Below are 20597 nucleotides of genomic sequence, written 5' to 3'. Positions count from 1 at the left end.
ATATATATATATTCAATTTTCCATAATATATATAATCACCATATATATTATTCTTTTTAAAACAATATCATTTAAATGGGTACCATTACTAACTTTAATCTTTACATTATAAAAATATATTCATTTATATATAATTCTATCATGACATGTATATTAATATCCTATAATCTCTAACAAGAAAAGGAATATTATGAAATAAATAAATATTACTAGTAAAACATACCTTTTAAATATTACTAGTAAACATACCCTTATTCTTGAGACCTTTATCTTCTTATGTACACATTTGTTCATATCTACGTGTATTATAGTGAATGACAACCTTATTTAAATCTCTTCTAGTTACCAATGCCCATCTTATCACGGGTCCCTTTGTATAGTATGTTTGACCATATTGTAAAGGCGTCAGGGTGATGAGTACTTTCTTATGACCCATTCCCATGATGACGTGGCTTGTCCATCGAATCATTTGTTTAATATATGTTTGATCACCCCTTATGCATTGGGCGCTGTCTATAGTGCCATCAGAATGCACCACGCTACAAATTATTTGTAATGTTTGTCTTTGTGGGTCTGTTTTTAACTCCCACGATCCATGCAATTTCTTTAACGTTGTTATGTCCTGGCGGGTCCTTCATGATTACATGGTACATGAATTTTGGACGAGACTTATATTCCTAACGAATCTCTCGGGTCCAGATCCCTGACGCCTATATCTCCCTAATTCATCTCTTAATTCACGTGGGGTGTTCAAGTACATATCAAAGTTGATTACAATGATGTCAACGAACCCATCAATGCAACTCCAATCTCTCGATCACGTAAAGGTTTATCCCATTCGAAACTTAGCATCCTTCTCGATGGGTTGAGTGATGAAACAATATAAATGGTTCGGCTGGAGTGTTCAACAGTGTCCTTGACTTGTCACGAATATTGGACAAATGGATTAATATGGCCTTCCTTATGTCTACAGTAGCCTTAATATAATCTCGAGTTTGGTGAGAGGTTGATGTTTTTTCACCCTCGATGTTAAAGCTCCATCGCAATGTTGTTTGTTAAGTAAGATTCAAAGGTAATCGAAGTTATGTCCGCCACTTTGTTATCAACTCATAGATGGAACAACTGGAATAGAGGTTTGATCCCTGTGTGACGTGCGTTCTTAGTATTGCTCATCTATTATGCTGACATATACTTTCCTCTTTATTATTGCCTTTGTAAATTAAACTTCTCCCTTGTGTGTATGTGTATAAGACGCCTAGAAATGTTCAAGATTTTTCTTCTTGCTGTGTTGGTTTTGTCGATACCCACTCTTACATGTAATATCTGTTGCGTATTTGTTTCCCAACTTTTTGAAAACCAATTTTCGAAGGCACACAGGATGAATTAATTTATTTTTTCTGCGTAGGCAAAATGAATTTTAGAAGCAGTGGTCTTTGACCAACGGTCATCCTTCCCCTTAGAGGTTATTAAAATACTTATTATGCTTCTTTTTACAAACACCTTCCACCTTTGTTTATTGTGTTGTCCAAATGTTAAGTGACGAGCTTCGGTCTGAATAGACAAGATATTATTGTTTGCCAAATACTTATTTCTGTAATCTTCTTGTTCTCTCGGCATTAAACCACGAAAACCCTATCTTGCAATCTCACCCATTACCATTTTGTCATCTAAATGTGTTGCTTCGTTGTTTTCGTACACTTACAGTTTGGCTCTGATACCATGTTAGATTTAGGATCTCTGCAAATGTAATAACATTGTTGTAATTTTTATGTGTTTCAATTGCAGATTTCCAAGATATATAAATATATCTTCAAGAGGCATGTCTTGTGAAGAGACATGTCTCTATGGTTATATATATTAATTAATCATTAATTAAAATATTATTAATTATAGCATATCTATATTATATAGAAATATATTATATATAATATATAGCATACAATATATATATATATATATATATATATATATATATATTAGAGTATGTATAATTAATGATTAACAATAACCATAGAAAGGATTAACTCTAAGTCAGTTCAATCCGACAGAAGCTACAATTTAACAGATTGTATTAAGCCACATACATGATATGAAACTATGGTTGGAGAATGAACCAGTAAAAATCACAAAGTCAATCATTCATCATGTCACTGGATACCCTGTTCTGGATAGGCTAAAGATTGTTCATTGTCAAGGGAGAGATGTAATTGAGAACAACACCAAGGCAAAATGGAATAGTAGAGGCATGTTGATCAACACTATTAGAAATCTGGAGATTGAGTTTGTTGTTAGGGTCATTGCACACAATTTTTATTAGTCAAGATGACTGAATAGTGTGTCATGTGTAGTTTTGGACATGAACTGGTTAAGAAAGATCACAGCTATGATCTGGCCAAGCCACAACTTACTTGATTGGCCGAGAACCTACAAGCAATCGGGAAAGCACAAAATAGTTCATGTAAGCTTGCTTTACATATTATTTTCATTTTATATTATGTGCAAAAATAATTCCCTACCATAGGAGACGTTGTGTGGGATAAACAAAGGCCAATAACTCAGCAAATCACTGAATATATCAATCAAATGGGTCAAAAAATTTGAAACTATAATGGATGATTATTTTAAGGATTTCAAATAGAAGATGAGTTACAAATTTAGAATCCCTAAGTTAGTTGTTGATCAATATTATGATCACATGTATTTTCTTGTTGACACTGATTATACATATGTTCAAGTTGTTATACCTAGAGTCACATGGTTAAGACCTCTTTGATATGAGGTGAACATTAATGAAGTCTCAGCTCCTATAACTGCATTATTGGTTGAAGAGATAGATAAGAATGTTAAACTATTTGGCACTTAGGGGACAGCCAAGGTGAAAATTTTGATACAACTAAGGTTCCTAAGATGGTAAGGAAAAGAAAGAAGATGATAGAAACTTTTGAGGGTACTTGTGGTGAAGCACCCCTACAGATAACAAAGGGAAAAGGTGAAGACCTTAGCAATGACGATGAAGATGAAGGTGATGATAATGAAGACCAAGAAAATAAAGGTGAATAATTGGTAGTTGTCAAGCCCAAGACAACTAAGGATAAACAAGTTGTGGTTCAACCAAAGGTGAAGAAAATTTTGAAGAAGGTAGGTACAGAGCCCACAACCACGTCAGAAAGGGTAACAAGACAAAGATCTAGAGAAGCTAGCACCCCAATTATCGAGCTGCCAAAGAAAGGTATAGTATGTTGGAGTTGTTGAAAGATAACTCGAAAGCTCCCGAGAATCACCTGCATACAAACACTTGTCACAGAAAGAGAAAAGCAAAAGCTCTGGAGGCTGAAATTCCTAGATCCACAGATAAGACAAAGAGATCAATCATTATAAAGGAGATCAAAACCCTAAAATGTAACTAACCTAGGTGGCATCATAATAATTAATAAAAGAATTAATTATTATTCTTATTCTTTGTTTCTCAAAATTAAGGGCCTCCCCAAGGTTATGGTTCAAAAATAATGTGGAACAAGAGGTTTCAAATTGAGTAGAAGCAAATAGGAATGCAACGTAAGCAACCGGTTTGGTTCGTAGGCAGAGTCAATAGTTGGAGTTGCAAATGCATAAGGAGATCAATCCTTATAAAGGAGATTAAAACTCTAAAAGGTAACTAACTAGGTTGCATCATAATAATTAATAAAAGAATTAATTATTATATACCCAAAGTTTATCTTAAGTAAACTAGAGATGATAAGTGAGTTAATAATTAAATCAATATGATTTAATTAATAAGAAAAAAAATTATTACTCTAACACCCCCCCCCCCCACCTTAAGGTAAACTTAGGGAGTAGCTAAAAACTTAGAAACTACTACTGAAAGTAAATTTGGGTGCTCGATAAGGTACCCAAGCACAACCAAATCTTTGAAAAGAGGAGAAATAGAGAAAAACACATGGGAAAAACTCTAATCCAAAAAGAGATAGAAATAATGTTGAAAAGAACTAGTGAAGGACTGAAGAAGCCTCCAAATTAGGGAATGTCCTAGAAGATAGGAATAAAAGATGATCATGAAGAACACCATTGAAGCATGAAGCTACAAAGACTGCCAAATTGTTGATTAAAAAGCCTCCACCATATAGAAGATGACCAGGTAGAAAAGACAAAGCCTGAAGAGTTGATAAATCGAAAATGGAAGATATCTTAATGACCTCCAAAAATAGGAATGAAAGAATCTTTATATAGTAAATGATCCATCTCACCAAAATGCATAGGTATCCAGCCATTGCAATCACCTATTACATAGGATCAAATACTAAATACGTAGCTCACTCCATCAATCCAAGAAAGCAATAGAATCAACATAACCCCACTATAATGCTAAGAGCTAAGACATGAACATTGAAACTGAATACAATATCTCCCACAGAAAGAAGAACCAAGAACATCAAGAATGCAAAATAAGTACAAACATCTATAATGGCATGTGTCATTAACACATCATGAGGCTAATGTCATTGAAGAAACACTCACTTGACAAAGGAAGATGGAAGATATGGCCAACATGAAATCCCAAGGCACTTTATAATGTAGTGTGAGTACAACAAAATACATAGATGTGCAAGATCTTGAAATGCCCTAGAGTAGCACTTTATCTCAATGTGTTTGCAAAAATACTACAAAAGGATGTCAACAAAGATTAAAAGAAACATAAGGTTGATATAAGAGATGGTACAACCCATGACAAATCACCTAAAGAAACAAGATTGATCCCCGGACCTAAAACAACCAAGATATCCACCAAAATGCAAAAAAGTAAAAAATTGAATGTGATGTGCCAACAGCAGAATCTGGAAAATAGAATGTCTCAAGATATGTCTCCTAGAGTGCAGACTAGAACCTTCAACTTGGACTGCATAAATTGGCAACCAAGTGGCATCAAAAGACCAAATAAACTACACCATCAGAATGGGCTCAAAACCATCTTTTCGGCAATATCTTGTTTGTGAAAAACGAAGTCTAGATAAGCAAGTTGCAGCGAAAAAACCACATGTAGGTCAAAAAAGAGCTCAAAAGGCAAAACAAAAAAAAAAAAGTACCGAGGAGAAAAGGATAACAGATACTATAGAGGCCGAGGAGAACAAGCCAAAGAAGAAATAAAGAAGGTTAATAGTGAAGCCCAATGATGATGAAGATAAGTCAGAGAAGATAGAATCTGATGATTTGAACCAATTTAGAGTGGCTACTTACAAGAAGCCTCAAGATATTGATTAAATATGTGAAAATTTGAGGAATACAGCGAGATTATCAAGATTCAATTTTATAAAGTAGGATACCTTGAGCAAGGTTGATAAGGAAAAGATAGAACAGGTTGTTTGTTGACATGATGGTCAATTTCAAGTCCACACCAATTCAATTAGGCCAAGGACTATGTGAAGAATTGTATAATAAGATTGATGCTAAATGGAAATGGGTATTAACAACAAAGGGACAGATGAAGGAGGCTACATTAACCCAAGTAATGCTTGATTTAGGCAAGCAACATATGTTAATAGCATTAAAGCATTATGCTAAAAAGTTTGTACCAAAAAGAAGAGCCTATATGATTTTGAAGAACAAAATTGAAGAAGTTGTACAGGAAAGTAGGATAACATGGAAGAACATTTTGGTCTAATGCCTACTAACGAGGAGAAAGTTGATGAAGAAGTGAAGGAAACTAGAGAAACAAGACTTGATAATAAAGAAGATATCTATGATTTAGTCGAGTAGTTAGTACAGACTATACATCAAATCGCACAAGAAAGTGAGAAACAAATTGATATAGTCAGAATAGTGGATGAACCCATAGAAAATATGTTGCCAAATGTGACTGAGGTTGAAGCAAAGCTAGAAAAGATTGGGAAGACCGAGCAAGAAATGAAGGAGCAAGCTCCTAATCTAAAGCCAATAAGAGACACCTTATTGGACTCCAATCCTGTCATTATGCAAATCAAAAAATATCCAAAGATCAAAGGTCTAGAGATATCTCAACAGGTAACTATTAAAATCATTGATACATCAATTCACGTTGATTCAAATCTTCAAGTACAAACTAAGACAAAGGATGATGCTACTATTGTCGAGCAGTGGAATGTGTCAGCAAATGAAGAAACTAATGCATAAGAGGGAAGTACTAATGTAAATGTTGAGGAAGAAAAGGTAGAAAAGAATCAAAATGATCAAGTAGAGCAATCTACTATTGGTGAGGAAAGGCCACAAGCCTCTGGACCTCAGATTGAGGGAACAAAGGAGGCAGGACAATAGAGTTCCATAATTGAGCTCAAAACTACAAAGGAGAAGAAATTGTGTGAGGAGCCTAAGAAGGTCAAAGAAACAAAAGTTAAGACTCAAAGATAGAGTGTGGAGCTCCAAATGCAAAGCTTGGAAGTCTCAATGTTGAGCTCCAACACTCTAGGTAAGAAGATTAAGAAGAAATGAGTCCAATCCTCAATTTCATTCCAAGCTAAGCCTATTACACTTGAAGAGGATATGGTCATACCTGATTGGGACAAATCTAGCTTAATTGAAGAGCAAATGAAGATTCTAAGTGAACTATTTGCTAAGAAGATAATGCAAGCTGAGATGAGAAGGGAACATCAGCAAAAGCAAGCACAAAAATAGGTGCTATATGACACAAAGGATATATTTCTTGATTCTTTTGTTATTGATAACCTAGATGAGAATGCTCTCATTGTTGAGCAATTGATTAATATTGTAGAAAGAATAAATGACCCAGATATTGATGCGGATGAAAAATTGATGCAATAGTTAGAAAAGAAATTTGAGAAGCGAGTAAAGGATCTAAGGTAACAGCTAGTACAGATTGTTGTCAGACAAGTTGAGCTATCAAAACTTGTGACTAATTTGGAACAGGTTTCAAATAATGTACATATAATGTTTAGGAAGTTGTGTGATAGCTCAACATACATAAAGGACATCAGAGAAAGGATGGATAAGTTAGAAGCAAATTTACAGTATAGTGTCAGTGCACTAACTATAGATGTTAGTTCAAGTGCAGTCCACTTATCCAAGGTCAATTTTCAACAGGCAAGGCTTATAGGGTTAGCTGTCGAGTATAGTAGAATAAGAGAAAATTTGATTTCTATTCAAGACATGATGACACCTCATCTTGAGGTTATGCAAAATGCCTTTGAAGAATGCAAAAAAGTTAGTCCAAGTAGATCCAAATTTGTCATTTGTTGATAGCATGGTGGATCTTGCAACAAAATTGGAGATAGAGATTCATGCTATTGAATCCATATAGACTAACTAGGATAGCACATGAAGTAATAATTTGCAAATTCACAATCCATTTTTGGGTAAGTTTGGTTTGACTCCACTCCAATAGCAATGAGTAACAAAAACAAGGGGATAATGATAATGATCCAGATGACACTAATGATGGATAAGGATGATCAAGGGAGTTTTGCAAATTTTCTAGTTTTGAGCATTTATATATCGAGGGCAAAGTCAGAACATGTACAATGTTTACTGAGTTAAGGTATGGATTATATTTTTTGGGGAAATACTTGTGTTTCATTTTTGTACTGAAATTATTTTTTATCATGATAGTGTTTTTACCACAAATGTCAAAGGGGGAGATCGATGATCCCTAAGTCATGTTGTCTATTAGTGTCAAACTCTTAGTCATTCACAAGATAGGGTTGTTTGGTCATCAATGTGACCGAGTCATCCTATATAGGTCGAGTCATGTTTTGAATACTTGTATATATTTCAAGTTATGAATGACCAGTGGTTATTGGCGAGCAAGCCAAAGGTCGCCGAGTACTCGAGTGATTATCGAGTTTATCAAAGACAGTAGTTCAAGTCAAGTGATACAAAGGTTGAGTAATTTAGTATATGCCAAGCATAGTCCAGGTCGAGGGACAACATGATAAAATAGTTTATGCCAAGTGTTAGTATGGTCTTAGTGTTGAGTAACACAATTTTACATTTGTTTAGAATGGCACAGAATCTCATGTAAACCATTTTTATTGAGTTGAAAGCGTGTTTTATAAATTGAGGAGGTAATCAAGGAGTAGATTACACGTCAAATGGAAGATCATTACTCCCTATGTGAGGCAATCCACCAATCAAAAAATTACAAGAACTAAGCGGCAAAAGAAATGAATCTAGATCGTTGATTGGGATCTAGAAGGTTCACCTAAACGGATATTTAAGGAGGGCCTATGACCTAGTTCATGTGTGTATGTATGGATGAAGAGTTTAGTTGTATGTAAAGTATTGGAGGTGCACAAACAAAAGAGACCATGTCGTGCAATGAATAGTTTTGTGCAAAGATAAAGAAGATCAATCACAGTAAGGTGATAAAATATTGTATAGAGGAGATCTGATATTAGCTTTACAATGCATATTGAAGGATCAAGTACAAAACATTATAACAAGTGTTTCAAAGTTCAAATCTCTTAATAGAGTACCTTTAACGGGCTTTTAAAAATCTTCTAAGAGAGTACTCACTTGGTTGTGATATAAAAACCCTTTGATTAAAGTAGAACCTAGCATTTATTTCAACCTTTAACAGGGCAGACCCCTGACAAGGTAGATCATCAGAAGTGATCAAACAATGTAGCCTTAACAAGCACACTTTATTGCTACAGTAGTTAAAATTTTGTGGGTGTCATCCCCACCGCAATTTCACCTTCACCTTGGAGGGTTTTTGCGTTACCAAATTTGTGTCTTAATATGTTATGTGCTTATGAGTTTTCATTTATGCAGCTAAAAGTTAGATCTGATAGTATGTTGATGTGAATGATTACATTGATGCAAGGTTAATGTTCAAATGAGGGTTTATGTGAAGATATCAAATATGTTTCATGTTTGAAATGTGAGAAGTTTTATAGATCCTAGTTCAACCCTCACCCTCAAACCCCAACAAATTTCAATTTTTGTGTTTCTAGGACCATTACAACACACCTTGGATTTTCTGAATTGGCCACTATAATTTGTGTATACATATAAATGTCCTTAAATCAATCAAATTCAGTATGAAACTACTGAAACAAACAGCCTTCAAAGGATCAGAAAACCTTCAAAGATGCCGTAACCCTTTTCTTTTGGCATTCCCATATTTACTTCTTACTACAAGGATTCAAAACTGAAATGCTGAACATAGTCCCTACAATGTATCATGTTTTATCCCCCATTATATTTATCGATGTCAACTCAATCACTCTTCTTTGCGCCAAATATTTTCAGTCTTTTGGATCTTAAAATGTCCACTTACCATTTGTGCTTTCTTGCTACCCCTTGTCTATAACCCCTTACTTTAAAGTTCATATAAAGAGAATTTTCTAGGGGAGTATGATGTAACAGTAGCAGGAAGCATTTCGTATCGGTATACTCAAGTTCAAGTATAGTCAATTTGATGAGGTGGCCAATACTTCTGAGCACATGGTGGGGAGGTAGACTAGCAATTATAAATTACATTTGGCAAATAAATTTGTAGTTTACAGCAATTTTATAATCACATTCGGAAGCAGTCAAAGTTTTCATGATTATGTGCTTTCCATCCTAATTCTAGCTATCTTGCCTTAACTCCACTTTATTTAATCAATCAATAATCATCTTGTGGCATTAGGCCCTTGAGAGAGAACCATTTACATGCATACAAGATCCAAATATATATTGTACATAGAAGAATATAAGATTGGAAGAATGTACTTAAAAGAATTATGATACAAGAGTAAGTTATAACACACCTATAACAAGTTTGGCAGGGGAAATATACCCCTTATATTGATGAAACATTACATGCAATATTTAACATCAGGATCACATCAGGTGTTCGGAAATACATTCAAGCTCACGTTATTTCTACAACTATACGTAAAGAGTGTCTCTCCAAAAATAGCGAAAAAAAAATAAAAAACAATTTCCAAGTACTTGTGTATTTTAAAACTATACACAGTTTCATTTTTATTATAATTTTAAAATCTCACTTGACAAGCAATCTTTAACATTGAGATCTTATCGAATGTTTAAAAATGCATTTCAGGTTCGTGTTGATTCAACTGTAGCTGAGGAATCTTTCTGCCTCTCCTGCTTCTCAAAGGTGTCAATAGCAGCCTGCAATTCATCAGTGCCCCCAACTGCCCGCATTGTGTAAATATACACACCTGCAACAAAGCCTGTTAAACATCCTCCCACAACCATGTTCTTTATTCTACGAGTCGAGCTTGAATATCCAGGCATGGTCAAACCCTGAGATAGTTAAAATTTAATATATGAAGTTAGTATTAAACAATAATGTCCAAAAGCTCCTACTAATGAACAGTGGAAACATACAACGTATTTTCAATGCTTAGGGCCTGAATAATCACAAAATGCAACAAACAAAAAAATACAAGAGACCAGAAAACATCCAGAATATACTAAAAGGTAGATAATTACATACTAAATAATCATGAGTGACACGTCCTTGCTATCTTGCATGAAACATTATTGAACAAGATACAGACAAAATGAACAAAGAAAATATGAGGAAACAATACAAACAAATCAGTATCATATCAAATACAACAACAATGCAAAAATATTCCTCACAAATGTAGGTCAAAGAACCTTAAAAATAACCACAACTAATTAAAACAGACAAAGGTAAATAAGACACAACTGTAAAGAACATGAGAAAAATTGCTACCTTAGAAGCTAATTGACAACATTATGATAACAGAAACAAATACAATAAAAGGGGAACCAAACTCATTCATTATAGTTGGGGAATCTCTTGCAATATAAATGCCAACTTTTGCCGATGGCTCTATGACTTCTTGAAAGACTTGTATCCTTGCCTGAAACCAAGAACTGTCGAGGATTAGGCTTCCACAGACAAGGGCACAAATTGGTTGATGACTGACAAGGAAGAGGTTTCAGCAGATACAAGAGACGCATAGAATAAACAAAAAGATACAAAAATAAATCATTTTGGCCATCATGCCTCTACACGTCACACAAAGGTAGCCAGCCATTTTGGATTCCCCTGCAGGTCAGGTTTTGGAGCTAACCAATCAGGATTGAGTGGCACCATTACAATTGCTTGCGATGCGTTCAAAGTGGATGGGAAAAAAAAGAAGCACATCATATCCTAAATTTTGCAACTAGAATGATCTGTAAGTGGCACGGATATTTCAATGCATGGTTCAGCAGCACAATTAAACATTTTTCTTATTTCCTGTTCCAAGTTCAATGGGATAGAAACAGCAATTGAAAGCTGCAAATTGATGTAGCTACGATTCTATCCGTCATCTACATCTTATATCCACCATGCAATTGGCACATGCTCACATGAATGATTAAATGAATTAAATATCATATTTCACTCCTGCAATACGACAAATATGCAACTCTTCATTAATGCACAAAACCAACAGTGCAACAAAGAATAGGTTGATTCCTTGATCATGTGAATGAATTTAACTTCTACTTGCCACCATAAACAATAACCATGCTTGTCATCATCTGTACATATTAAATAGGTTCAAGTGTAAATACCTTGCACAAGAAAATATCTTCTAGCCCATAGTTGGAGCTATCATGCCTTAGACAACTTTGACAGTTGCAATTTTATGGAGCAATGTTTAAACACATTAGTATATGCTCAATATTTGCATGGCTCAGACATGGATTACTTTTAAGTGCATGGTTTTGATATAAGGTCTTTTACATGCATAGAAGAAATCAAGGTAGGAATGAAAATGCAAACCACAAACCTAGGTTGGCACAGAAATTCACTACACCCTGAAAAATTAATTTTGTTATCTTAATTTAAAACCTATAGGTAACTGAAGAAGCAGAAAGCCATTAAGAGAAAGCTTCATGTCTGCATGCATTTATCACATATAGGTTAACCTGCATTCAACTTGTATCACATATAGAGGGACAAGGAACATGTGTAACACCGAACTTATGGGTGAGGCTCCTGATGCCAGATGGTAATAACTGCTTCCCATCAGGATAGTTCAGGAGAGGTATAACTGAGAGATATGTAGCTTCTCCAAAATCACTTATGTAGAACTGGTGAATAGAATCAGATTACTTGAGAGTTGAGGTTTTTATTTTACATCATGTGCCTATTATGTTTTCTATTATTTTGATCAAAGTTGCGGATGCAGATGCGAGAATCGGATGTGCAGATGTATGAGATTTTTTTCTTTTTTTTTAGATGTGCCTGTATCATTATTTATTTTGGATTTTGGATGTGTCTGAGTGTGTGTGTGTGTGTCTGTATATTTATATACACATATATACATATACATATATATATAAATATACATACATACATACATACATACATACATACATATATATATATATATATATATATATATGCAAAGAAATGCAAGAAATATACAAAAATAAATCATTCCATAGCATGATACTTCACCATTACTAGTTGAACTTCAAACTTCACAAACAAAAAATTAAAATATACAAATTGAAATTAGTACTTCACCATTGATAGTACGAATGATCCTCTTCAAAAATAATGTCCTTGCTTTCAAAATGCCAAAATGGAGACAAAATGAGAAGAGAGCCCAGCTGCAAACAAAATGAGAGGACTGAAAAATAAATGGCCTCTTTTAGGGCTGTTTTAGGGTTTAGGAGCAAAAAAGAGCAAAATATATCAATTTAGCACATGCAAAAATCAGTTTTTATGTGATTTTGGGCGTTGAAAATTGGCTGGGCCCGTCAATGCTTCTGGATGCCCCCAGAGGCTCTGTGGAGGCCTCAGGAAGTGCTGCCTGGGCCTGTGGATGCTCCTGGAAGCGCTTATGAGCACTTCCAAGAACATCCACATATCAGGGCAGCACTTCCTGAGCACCTCCACAGGGCACACCTGGAGCACCGCACATCAGCAACAGCATCCAAGCATATCCAGAGAGAATCAGTACCTTAGCTTTTGATAATAAAGAGGAATGAAGTACTCGAGAAATTTCTTAAAGATCCAAACTAATGTAACTCAAGATGGACTCATTAATAGAACCAATCAAATTACAATGTTGGAAACCAAGCAAGTTATAAAGTTCTAAGATATACAAATTATACCACAAACTAAGAAAGATAAAGCTTGAGACAGAGAATGTGGTAAAATTAATTTTAGATTAATAGAAACATTTTCAATTTTCAAGGAAATGAGACATAAAGGAGGCCCTAGAAATTATCAACGAAAGAAAACAAAGAAAACAAGGGTGAAACGCCACAACTATGATGGACATGAATGCAAAAGGGGTCAGCATATACAAAGCATTCAATTTCTCATGGAAAAATAAATAAATGAACTGTAGTTTCATCCTCTATCACATTGTTGGATATGTAATTCATAGTTCCAAGAATCACGGTGATTCACATGATTCACACGATTTAACGATTCGATTCAACCCAAATGATTTTTTGTGAATCGATGATTCGAATCAGCGATAAAGGGTTTATGATATAAGCTACTCACTAAATTTCAAGGGTTTTTTTAATTTGCCGATTCGATTCCGATTCATGGCCGATTCACGATTCGATTTGGCCTTGCCGATTCCAATCTGATTCGGATTCTTGTTACTTATAACATGATCTCTTGATCAAAAATCCTAGGAGATTATTTGTTCAAACTTAGCCTTGGTTAACTTGCTCAGCAATATTAGAGCTTCTAAACATGGGTATGGAAAGCCATAAAAAACTTATTAAGCATCTTTTTATCAAATAAAATCCCAATGACCATTTCTCTACCTTGTCACCTAACTCCTTTCCTTGTATCCGAGTTATCATATTGTCATTCTTGACATTCTCGAAGTATTCCAGTTGTACGCCTTATAAAGGTGTTAGCTTAAGTTTACAACAAAATGAAAATAACATGAGGATAAGAAACAACTTAATGCATTATTAAATGTGCCACAGGTTCAAATCCCTGCTAGGCTGATTGTGAACTATTACAGCATTCAGACCAGTTGTTGTGCTAGACCCTCGCTTGGCTGGTGCTCTCATAGGCTCTATGCCACTGCTGGGCTTCTGTTCTTGTAGTGCCTGCCCTTGGTTCACATTTTGTTATCGTTGCTGAACTCTTTTAGAACTAGTTTTATGTTGTTGGTTAGCAGCATTCTTTTGAGATTATCAGATATTGTGCTATGGATTCAGTTTATTATGTGATGAGATTACTTAGACTCTACATTTCATGTATGTATGATGATTATTTTTAGTGTTCACAATTATTGATGATGATTATTACATTGCTTTCAATTATTAATGATGATTAGTAAGATGAATTGTTATCATGTGTTTTCTTATGGATACTTACCTCATACTTGCATGTGTACGGTGTGCGTGTTTGCTTTTGTATGGCGTGTCTGATGTGGTTAAGAAAGGGAGTCGTAGTCACCTGCTAGTCGAGATCTACACGATGCACCACTTCCTACCATTGTCTGTTTAGTTTAGTATATATTGTGTTTGTACATGCATGGTTTTTATGCAGGTTGCAGGTACCGGGTATCGACTTCCCTGAATTGCCAAGATGAGCGTACCCTATCATATTATCTCAATGATAAGAGAGGGGAGATAAATTCTCAAGTCCAAATCCCAACCCTTTGAGCCATTTGTCCTAATTGGAAAATTAGGACAAGTATCTGAGTTGAATACCCACCGAATGTGTCGGATGACATATTTCGTGATTTTTAACCCTTTAGATTTATTTTATATGATTTGTTCTACGATGGGTTTTCATATTTTATCTTGGAGGTCTATGGTGAATTTTCCATTAATTAAGTCTTAATAAATAGATTTAATTAATAAATTGTTTATTTGAAAAAATTAATAAAATATCATGATCTTTGATATTTTGATTGTAATTAATTAAATGTGAATTATTGGGGAAAAGGAATTAAATAAAAGAAAACTAGAAATTAAAATTAATAATAATTATAAAATAATAATAAAGTAATAAATAAAATAATAATAATAAAAGTTATAAAAAATAAAATTTAAGTTATAAAATTTAAATAGAAATTATTTAAAAAGTAAATTGGAGTTATAAGCTTGCATGGGAATTAACATGTGTCATCAACACGGGGGTTGGTGCATCAATTAATCACAAGGTGTCTACAATTCTATGACTTATCAAAAAAGAATTGGAAAAGAACCATGCTTAGTTGGTGACACCTTTCAGCAGTTTCAAGAAGCATTCCAAAAGTTTCTTGAGAGCTTTTGATATTCAAGCATTCATAAAAGCTTAATGGAAGCTACAAGCTTAATGGAAGCCTCGAGCTACAGGCTAAAAATAAATAAAAACTTCAAAGTTATATGCATGGAAGAAAATTCATATGCATGATTCATATTTTCTACTTGCTTCTATGCTCCTTCTAGCTCTTCTAATCACTTGGAGGATTCGATCGGCTTGGATTCTTGGAAGAATTGTGGATGATGGAGAAGGAAGGAATTTTCTATGGACTTCTGAGGCATGGCAAATTAGTATCGGTGTCCAAGTGCACTCGTGATATTCTCATATTCCCTTTGCACTCTTTCTCTTCCTGTCTTCATCATCTCTGTTTTATGTGTCTGAATACTCTTTGTATTTGAAATTGGAATCTAGATATTTTATTTGGATGAGAAGAAAACAATAGAAAAATCCTAAATCCAATTAAGGAGAAATAATTAGATCTTAATCGGGTTTGGGTTCGAATTTATATTGTGAAATTAGATAGACAAAATTTGAAATTAAAATAGAAATTCTAAGTTGAAAATTCGTATGATTAGATGTAATCTTTCTATCAAATTATATTTTCAAATGCATATGGACAAACCTATTAGATGGATGAATGGGTAAATTTAGAGAACAATTACATTTTAAGAAAAAATTCTTAATTGTCCTATCGCTGCCCCTTGGATAGACCCGAACTCAGTTATTCATAACTTTTTATCATGTCGAATTTATTCGATCGCTCCGGTCAGAATTGGCGCAACTTGGCTCTCTCCAACATATTTCAATTTCAGCTCGATCCAACGGTTCATTAGGGAGATATGACCGTCGTACTGAGACTGTTTTATTCAAGGACAGATATTTCTCCATTTCTCATAACCAAGAGTTCTTTATGCTTAAACTTCACAAAAATAATATATCAAAGCATGGAATGAATTAAAGATAGTATTGAAATCTTCCCTTATTAGAATCTTATTAATATGCATTAGTTTTATATGGTTTATTATCTAATCTAATTAAATCAAATTTAATTAAAATTAGTTAATAGTAGAAGTGTAATTAATTATTAGTCAATCTAAATAAATAGATTTTTAAATGAGAGAAAATTAAAATAAAAGAGATTTTTAATATAGTTTATATAGTGGACTTTTTGTAATGTATATTAAATACTATTTAATATATATTAAATAATTTAGAGATGGTAATTTTATATTACGTTTTTAAATGAAGAGACTTTAATGATAATGGATTAAGATTTAATTGACATGAAGTCACTATTATAACATTGTTATAATTTGAATTACTATGGTATTATTAATACGTTATATATTATTAACTAAATTATTGATATACCTTAATGGTATTAAGAGTTAACTAATGAAGCTTATGTAAAGTTCTCTAGATCGATTAATAATAGTTTTGATGAGTTTATTATTTATTAATGTTTGTTGGGACTAACAAACTATTAATAAATAATAGTGTAAATAGTTTAAATAGTTATCAATTAATACGATCAGAGTTAATCTAGAAGAGATTAGTTAATGATTGAAGTACTGTAAAAGATTTTAATCAAATTGAATTGGTTAATAATTTGGAGGAGTATTAATTAATTGAATTATCGTACATAGGGGAAACTTATTTGAGATAATAATACTTGGTATTGGAGATTTATTATAACTTGTTATTATTAAAATAAAAATGGGAACATGACGAATGTGGTCATTATAGATTTATTAATAAGATTTCCAATATAGTTTGTCATTAAATATTAGCAAGTTATTATTATTGAACTATGAATATGAACATTTGTGTATGGTTGACTTTTAGTTATTAGTCAACTAAATATTCATTGGGTTGATGGTTTGGTTGTGAAATTATTAATTAAATCAATTAACTAAAGTTAATTGGATTTAATCAATAATTATGTTATGTAATAAAGATTTAATTGATATGATTCTTTTAACGAGGTTGTAAAATATTGATATCAAAGTTGATAGGCCTTATTCTCATGACTTGAATAATAACGACCTTAGATGTTTTAATGGTGAGACGTAGTATTATTGAATTGGAAACTATTAGATGTTAATAGGTCATGGATGGTGTACCTATGTTAATTGTTTGATTTAATTGATCATTTTAATTAAGTTATAATCTTCTTAATCGAATATTGATAATTGGTTCTTTTATGAATGAATAATAATCCTTTGATTATGTTGAAATGTAGAAGTAACATTAAGGAAGAGTTGATCAATTAGTACTATGGATCTTAGCAAGTAAAGCAAATGATTTAATGAGTAAATATTTATCCTTAAATTATTCTTATAATGTAATTTTTTAATAATGGAAGGATAATACTAGCGGGGAACAAATGGGTTGACTTGTAAGTCAAATGATGATAACTTTAAACACTTGAAGTATACTTGCAAACAGAAAACTGGAAACCCCTACACATTATTCAACTATGTGAATTTAGTAAACCAAAACATGTGTTTGCATCGTGTATTCTATATGCTTCTTGTTTTGGGTTTTGGGTTGACTAGTGTTGACCAGTCCTAGGTTGTTACCAGAGGCTCGGGGGTTATGAGATGTGATGGCATGTTGATCTTATTTGCTCTTGATCTTTATAAGCCCAACCATGGTTATGTGATCGTATGCTTTATGAAATGTTTGTATTTACTGTATGTTATTGTTCATCAATCTTCATGTGTGAAGCTGAGATGTATGTGTATGAGACACTTGAGCTAATCATTTTTGAGTCATCGATCAGTTACCCTTGGATTACTTTCTAGTTGCCATGATGGGACTGAAATGTGGATTTATTTCTTGATGATGTCATGTTGTGACATGTTTGACTCAACCATTTTGGAGTCTTCGATCAGTATGATTTTGAGATATTCTTGGTTGCTTGTTGAGAACCATTTATCTTGAGATATATTTTGGTTATTGAGAACCAATTGATACTTATGATTATCAGTGATGCCTTCAGTTGCCAATAGAGAACTGTTGTGGTCATGATTTTCTATGGATGCTTTTTCAGATGCTCATGGAGATTTGATGATTCTTATCTTGGAGATTTGATAATTCTTATTATGGATATTTGATGCTTTTATGCATATTTAATGATTTTATTATGGATTATCTTTTATGATTTTGAGATTTATGATTCCATGAGCTTAGGGTAGGTAATCTACTTGTAGTGTCGAAAAGTGGCTTGCAATGGGGGCCGAGGCCCTAAGTGGCTGTCAGGGTAACTCATTGTAAGTTTGGTTAATAAGTGATAACATTTACACACTAAATGGGGATTAAATGAACCTAAAAGATAATTGTTGATGTTCTCGCCCATGCCTTGAGTGCTTGTACAGGCTAGGATAAGAGTAGTGAGAACGCATGGTTGCGACCGTGCATTCCGTAGTATGCCTCGTCAGTATAAGAGGATACTAGTGGCCGCATGAGATCAGTATGGACCCGTAGAGTTTAGCTAACTGCCAGGGTAACTTGTACGTGATAATTGCGATGACACTTTCCCGCTTACAGAGTAGGTTTCCTACATGTCATTGTTGTGCCTTTGGGAATTAGATGTCAGTTTTGTGTGATGGAACCTTTGAGTTAGCATACTTTTAAGATTCTTGAACTTTTTATGCTATGTGTATTGATATCCTGTTTGAGACTTGAGATTATCTCCTCAGCACGGTGGGAGTGGACCACTTAGGTTCCACGCGGTCGGGTGGTAGTGTATTTTCACTCTTATCATTTGAGATCCATCCGAGACACCGTGGCTGGAGTATCCTTGGTTGGTATTTATTTTTCATTATGTTCTTGGAGCATTATGATAGATAATATACCTTATGATGGATGTATTTACTGGTATGTTTCTTATATTGATAATTTGTTTTACTTTGCATATGTTAGTTGATGATTTATTATGCTTTACTTTGCATATTAGTAGGATGTTCTAGGAGTGACATTCCTACTATGTTAATACCGATGATCTCTTCAGTGCTTTGGAATGTTACGCACGGAGGGATGGCTAGGATCCACGATGGTCTAATGATGCTATTTACGGTTGGGAGGAACCATGCACTTAGTTTATTTATGTTTGTGATATATGGTTATCTTTTGTGATGGATGTTTATATCTTTTGTGATGATGTATCATATCTAATATGTGGTTTCATTTATGTTATTGCATCATGGATTAATATTAGATGATGATGATGTACTTTATTTACTTGGATGTTTATTCTTTTAAGCTTTTCATACCCTGTGATATGTACAGTGGATGATTGAGCTAAACTAAAATATAATTACAAAAGGACACTTGTATATTGCTCAAGTACATTGGATGTATCATTGTTATTTCATAAGGATGGGATGTTAGAGGAATAGTTAATTTAGATGTGATACAACGTTAAGGGATCTTTAAAGAATGTAGCCTGTTATGTATATATGTTATGTTTATTTTCATTTGAATTGTTGCTATTGCTTCCGCAAATGTTATGAATGGTTTTATTTTTCATGTTTTAAAAAAAAAACAAAAAATTGTTTGGCAAACTTAGTAAAATTCTTTGGATCCCTTGGCAGGGCATTACAGTTCTCGTGGGTCTTGACTTGGGGATTAGGCCAACTATATGTGGCCTCAACTTGCCGATCAAAAAATATGAAAAAAATACAATCATGCTGGCATAGATATCTAATTTCTCCAAACTTGCTTTATCCAAACTCATATATAGAGTCAGATATCCTGAAAGTCAAGGTTTCTCAAATGCATCATGCACCTATTATGTTCTCTATTATGTTGATCATGAGGATGAAGCACTTAGGAAGTCGCTTTAGGGCTCACAATAAAGCAATTTAATAAGGAATCTCTGTTTGAACTTTGAACCAATAAGCATATAATGTTGGGAACCAGGCATGGTATGAGATTAAAAGATGTATAAATCATACCACAAAATCAAAAAGAATAAGCTTTAGTCACAGAATAGAACAAAAGTAATTCTGGAAACTGTGAGGGACATCTATGGGGTATATATGCAAAAAGGCAGCCTACAGAAAGTTTTTTAATTCTTGTGTAAAATTGAATTAATGAAATGTGGATCCATCATCTGTCACGTTGAATGTGCATAATATGGGCTTGAAGTAAAAAACTAGGAGATTTTTTGGTAGTTGTAGACCCAAACTCAACCTTAGTCAACTTGCTGAACAATATCGGAGCTCCTAAACATGGGGAGAGGAACTCTTTTTTGGAAATTATAGCTATGACTTCCCAAAAAGGCATTTATATAAACATGGTGACTTTCAGAAAGTTCTGAAATAGCTTGATAATTTAATTATTTGTCCTATCCAAATGTGATCTCTTGTCCTGTAATAATTAATAAACTGAC

General features: G+C 33.6%; 1 protein-coding gene across 1 annotated transcript in view; it reads right to left on the bottom strand.

Annotated features, from left to right (window-relative positions):
* Positions 1–9743: 9743 nt before the first annotated feature.
* LOC149548021 (cytochrome oxidase assembly protein) overlaps positions 9744–20597 on the bottom strand; it is a 43790-nt gene continuing 32936 nt past the window's right edge. Inside the window, exon 2 of the mRNA XM_089792039.1 lies at positions 9744–10242. Within this exon, the coding sequence (XP_089648165.1) occupies positions 10033–10233 (201 nt within the window). The 5' untranslated portion in view covers positions 10234–10242 and the 3' untranslated portion in view covers positions 9744–10032. The remainder of the gene's footprint in view (positions 10243–20597) is intronic.

This window comes from Cupressus sempervirens, chromosome 7 (assembly GCF_028749045.1).
Source record: "Cupressus sempervirens isolate cs-2001-9-10 chromosome 7, ASM2874904v1, whole genome shotgun sequence".
In the NCBI taxonomy this organism is placed as follows: Eukaryota; Viridiplantae; Streptophyta; class Pinopsida; order Cupressales; family Cupressaceae; genus Cupressus; species Cupressus sempervirens.
Note: the sequence above shows the minus strand (reverse complement) of the source record. Positions and strands in the feature narration are given on the sequence as shown.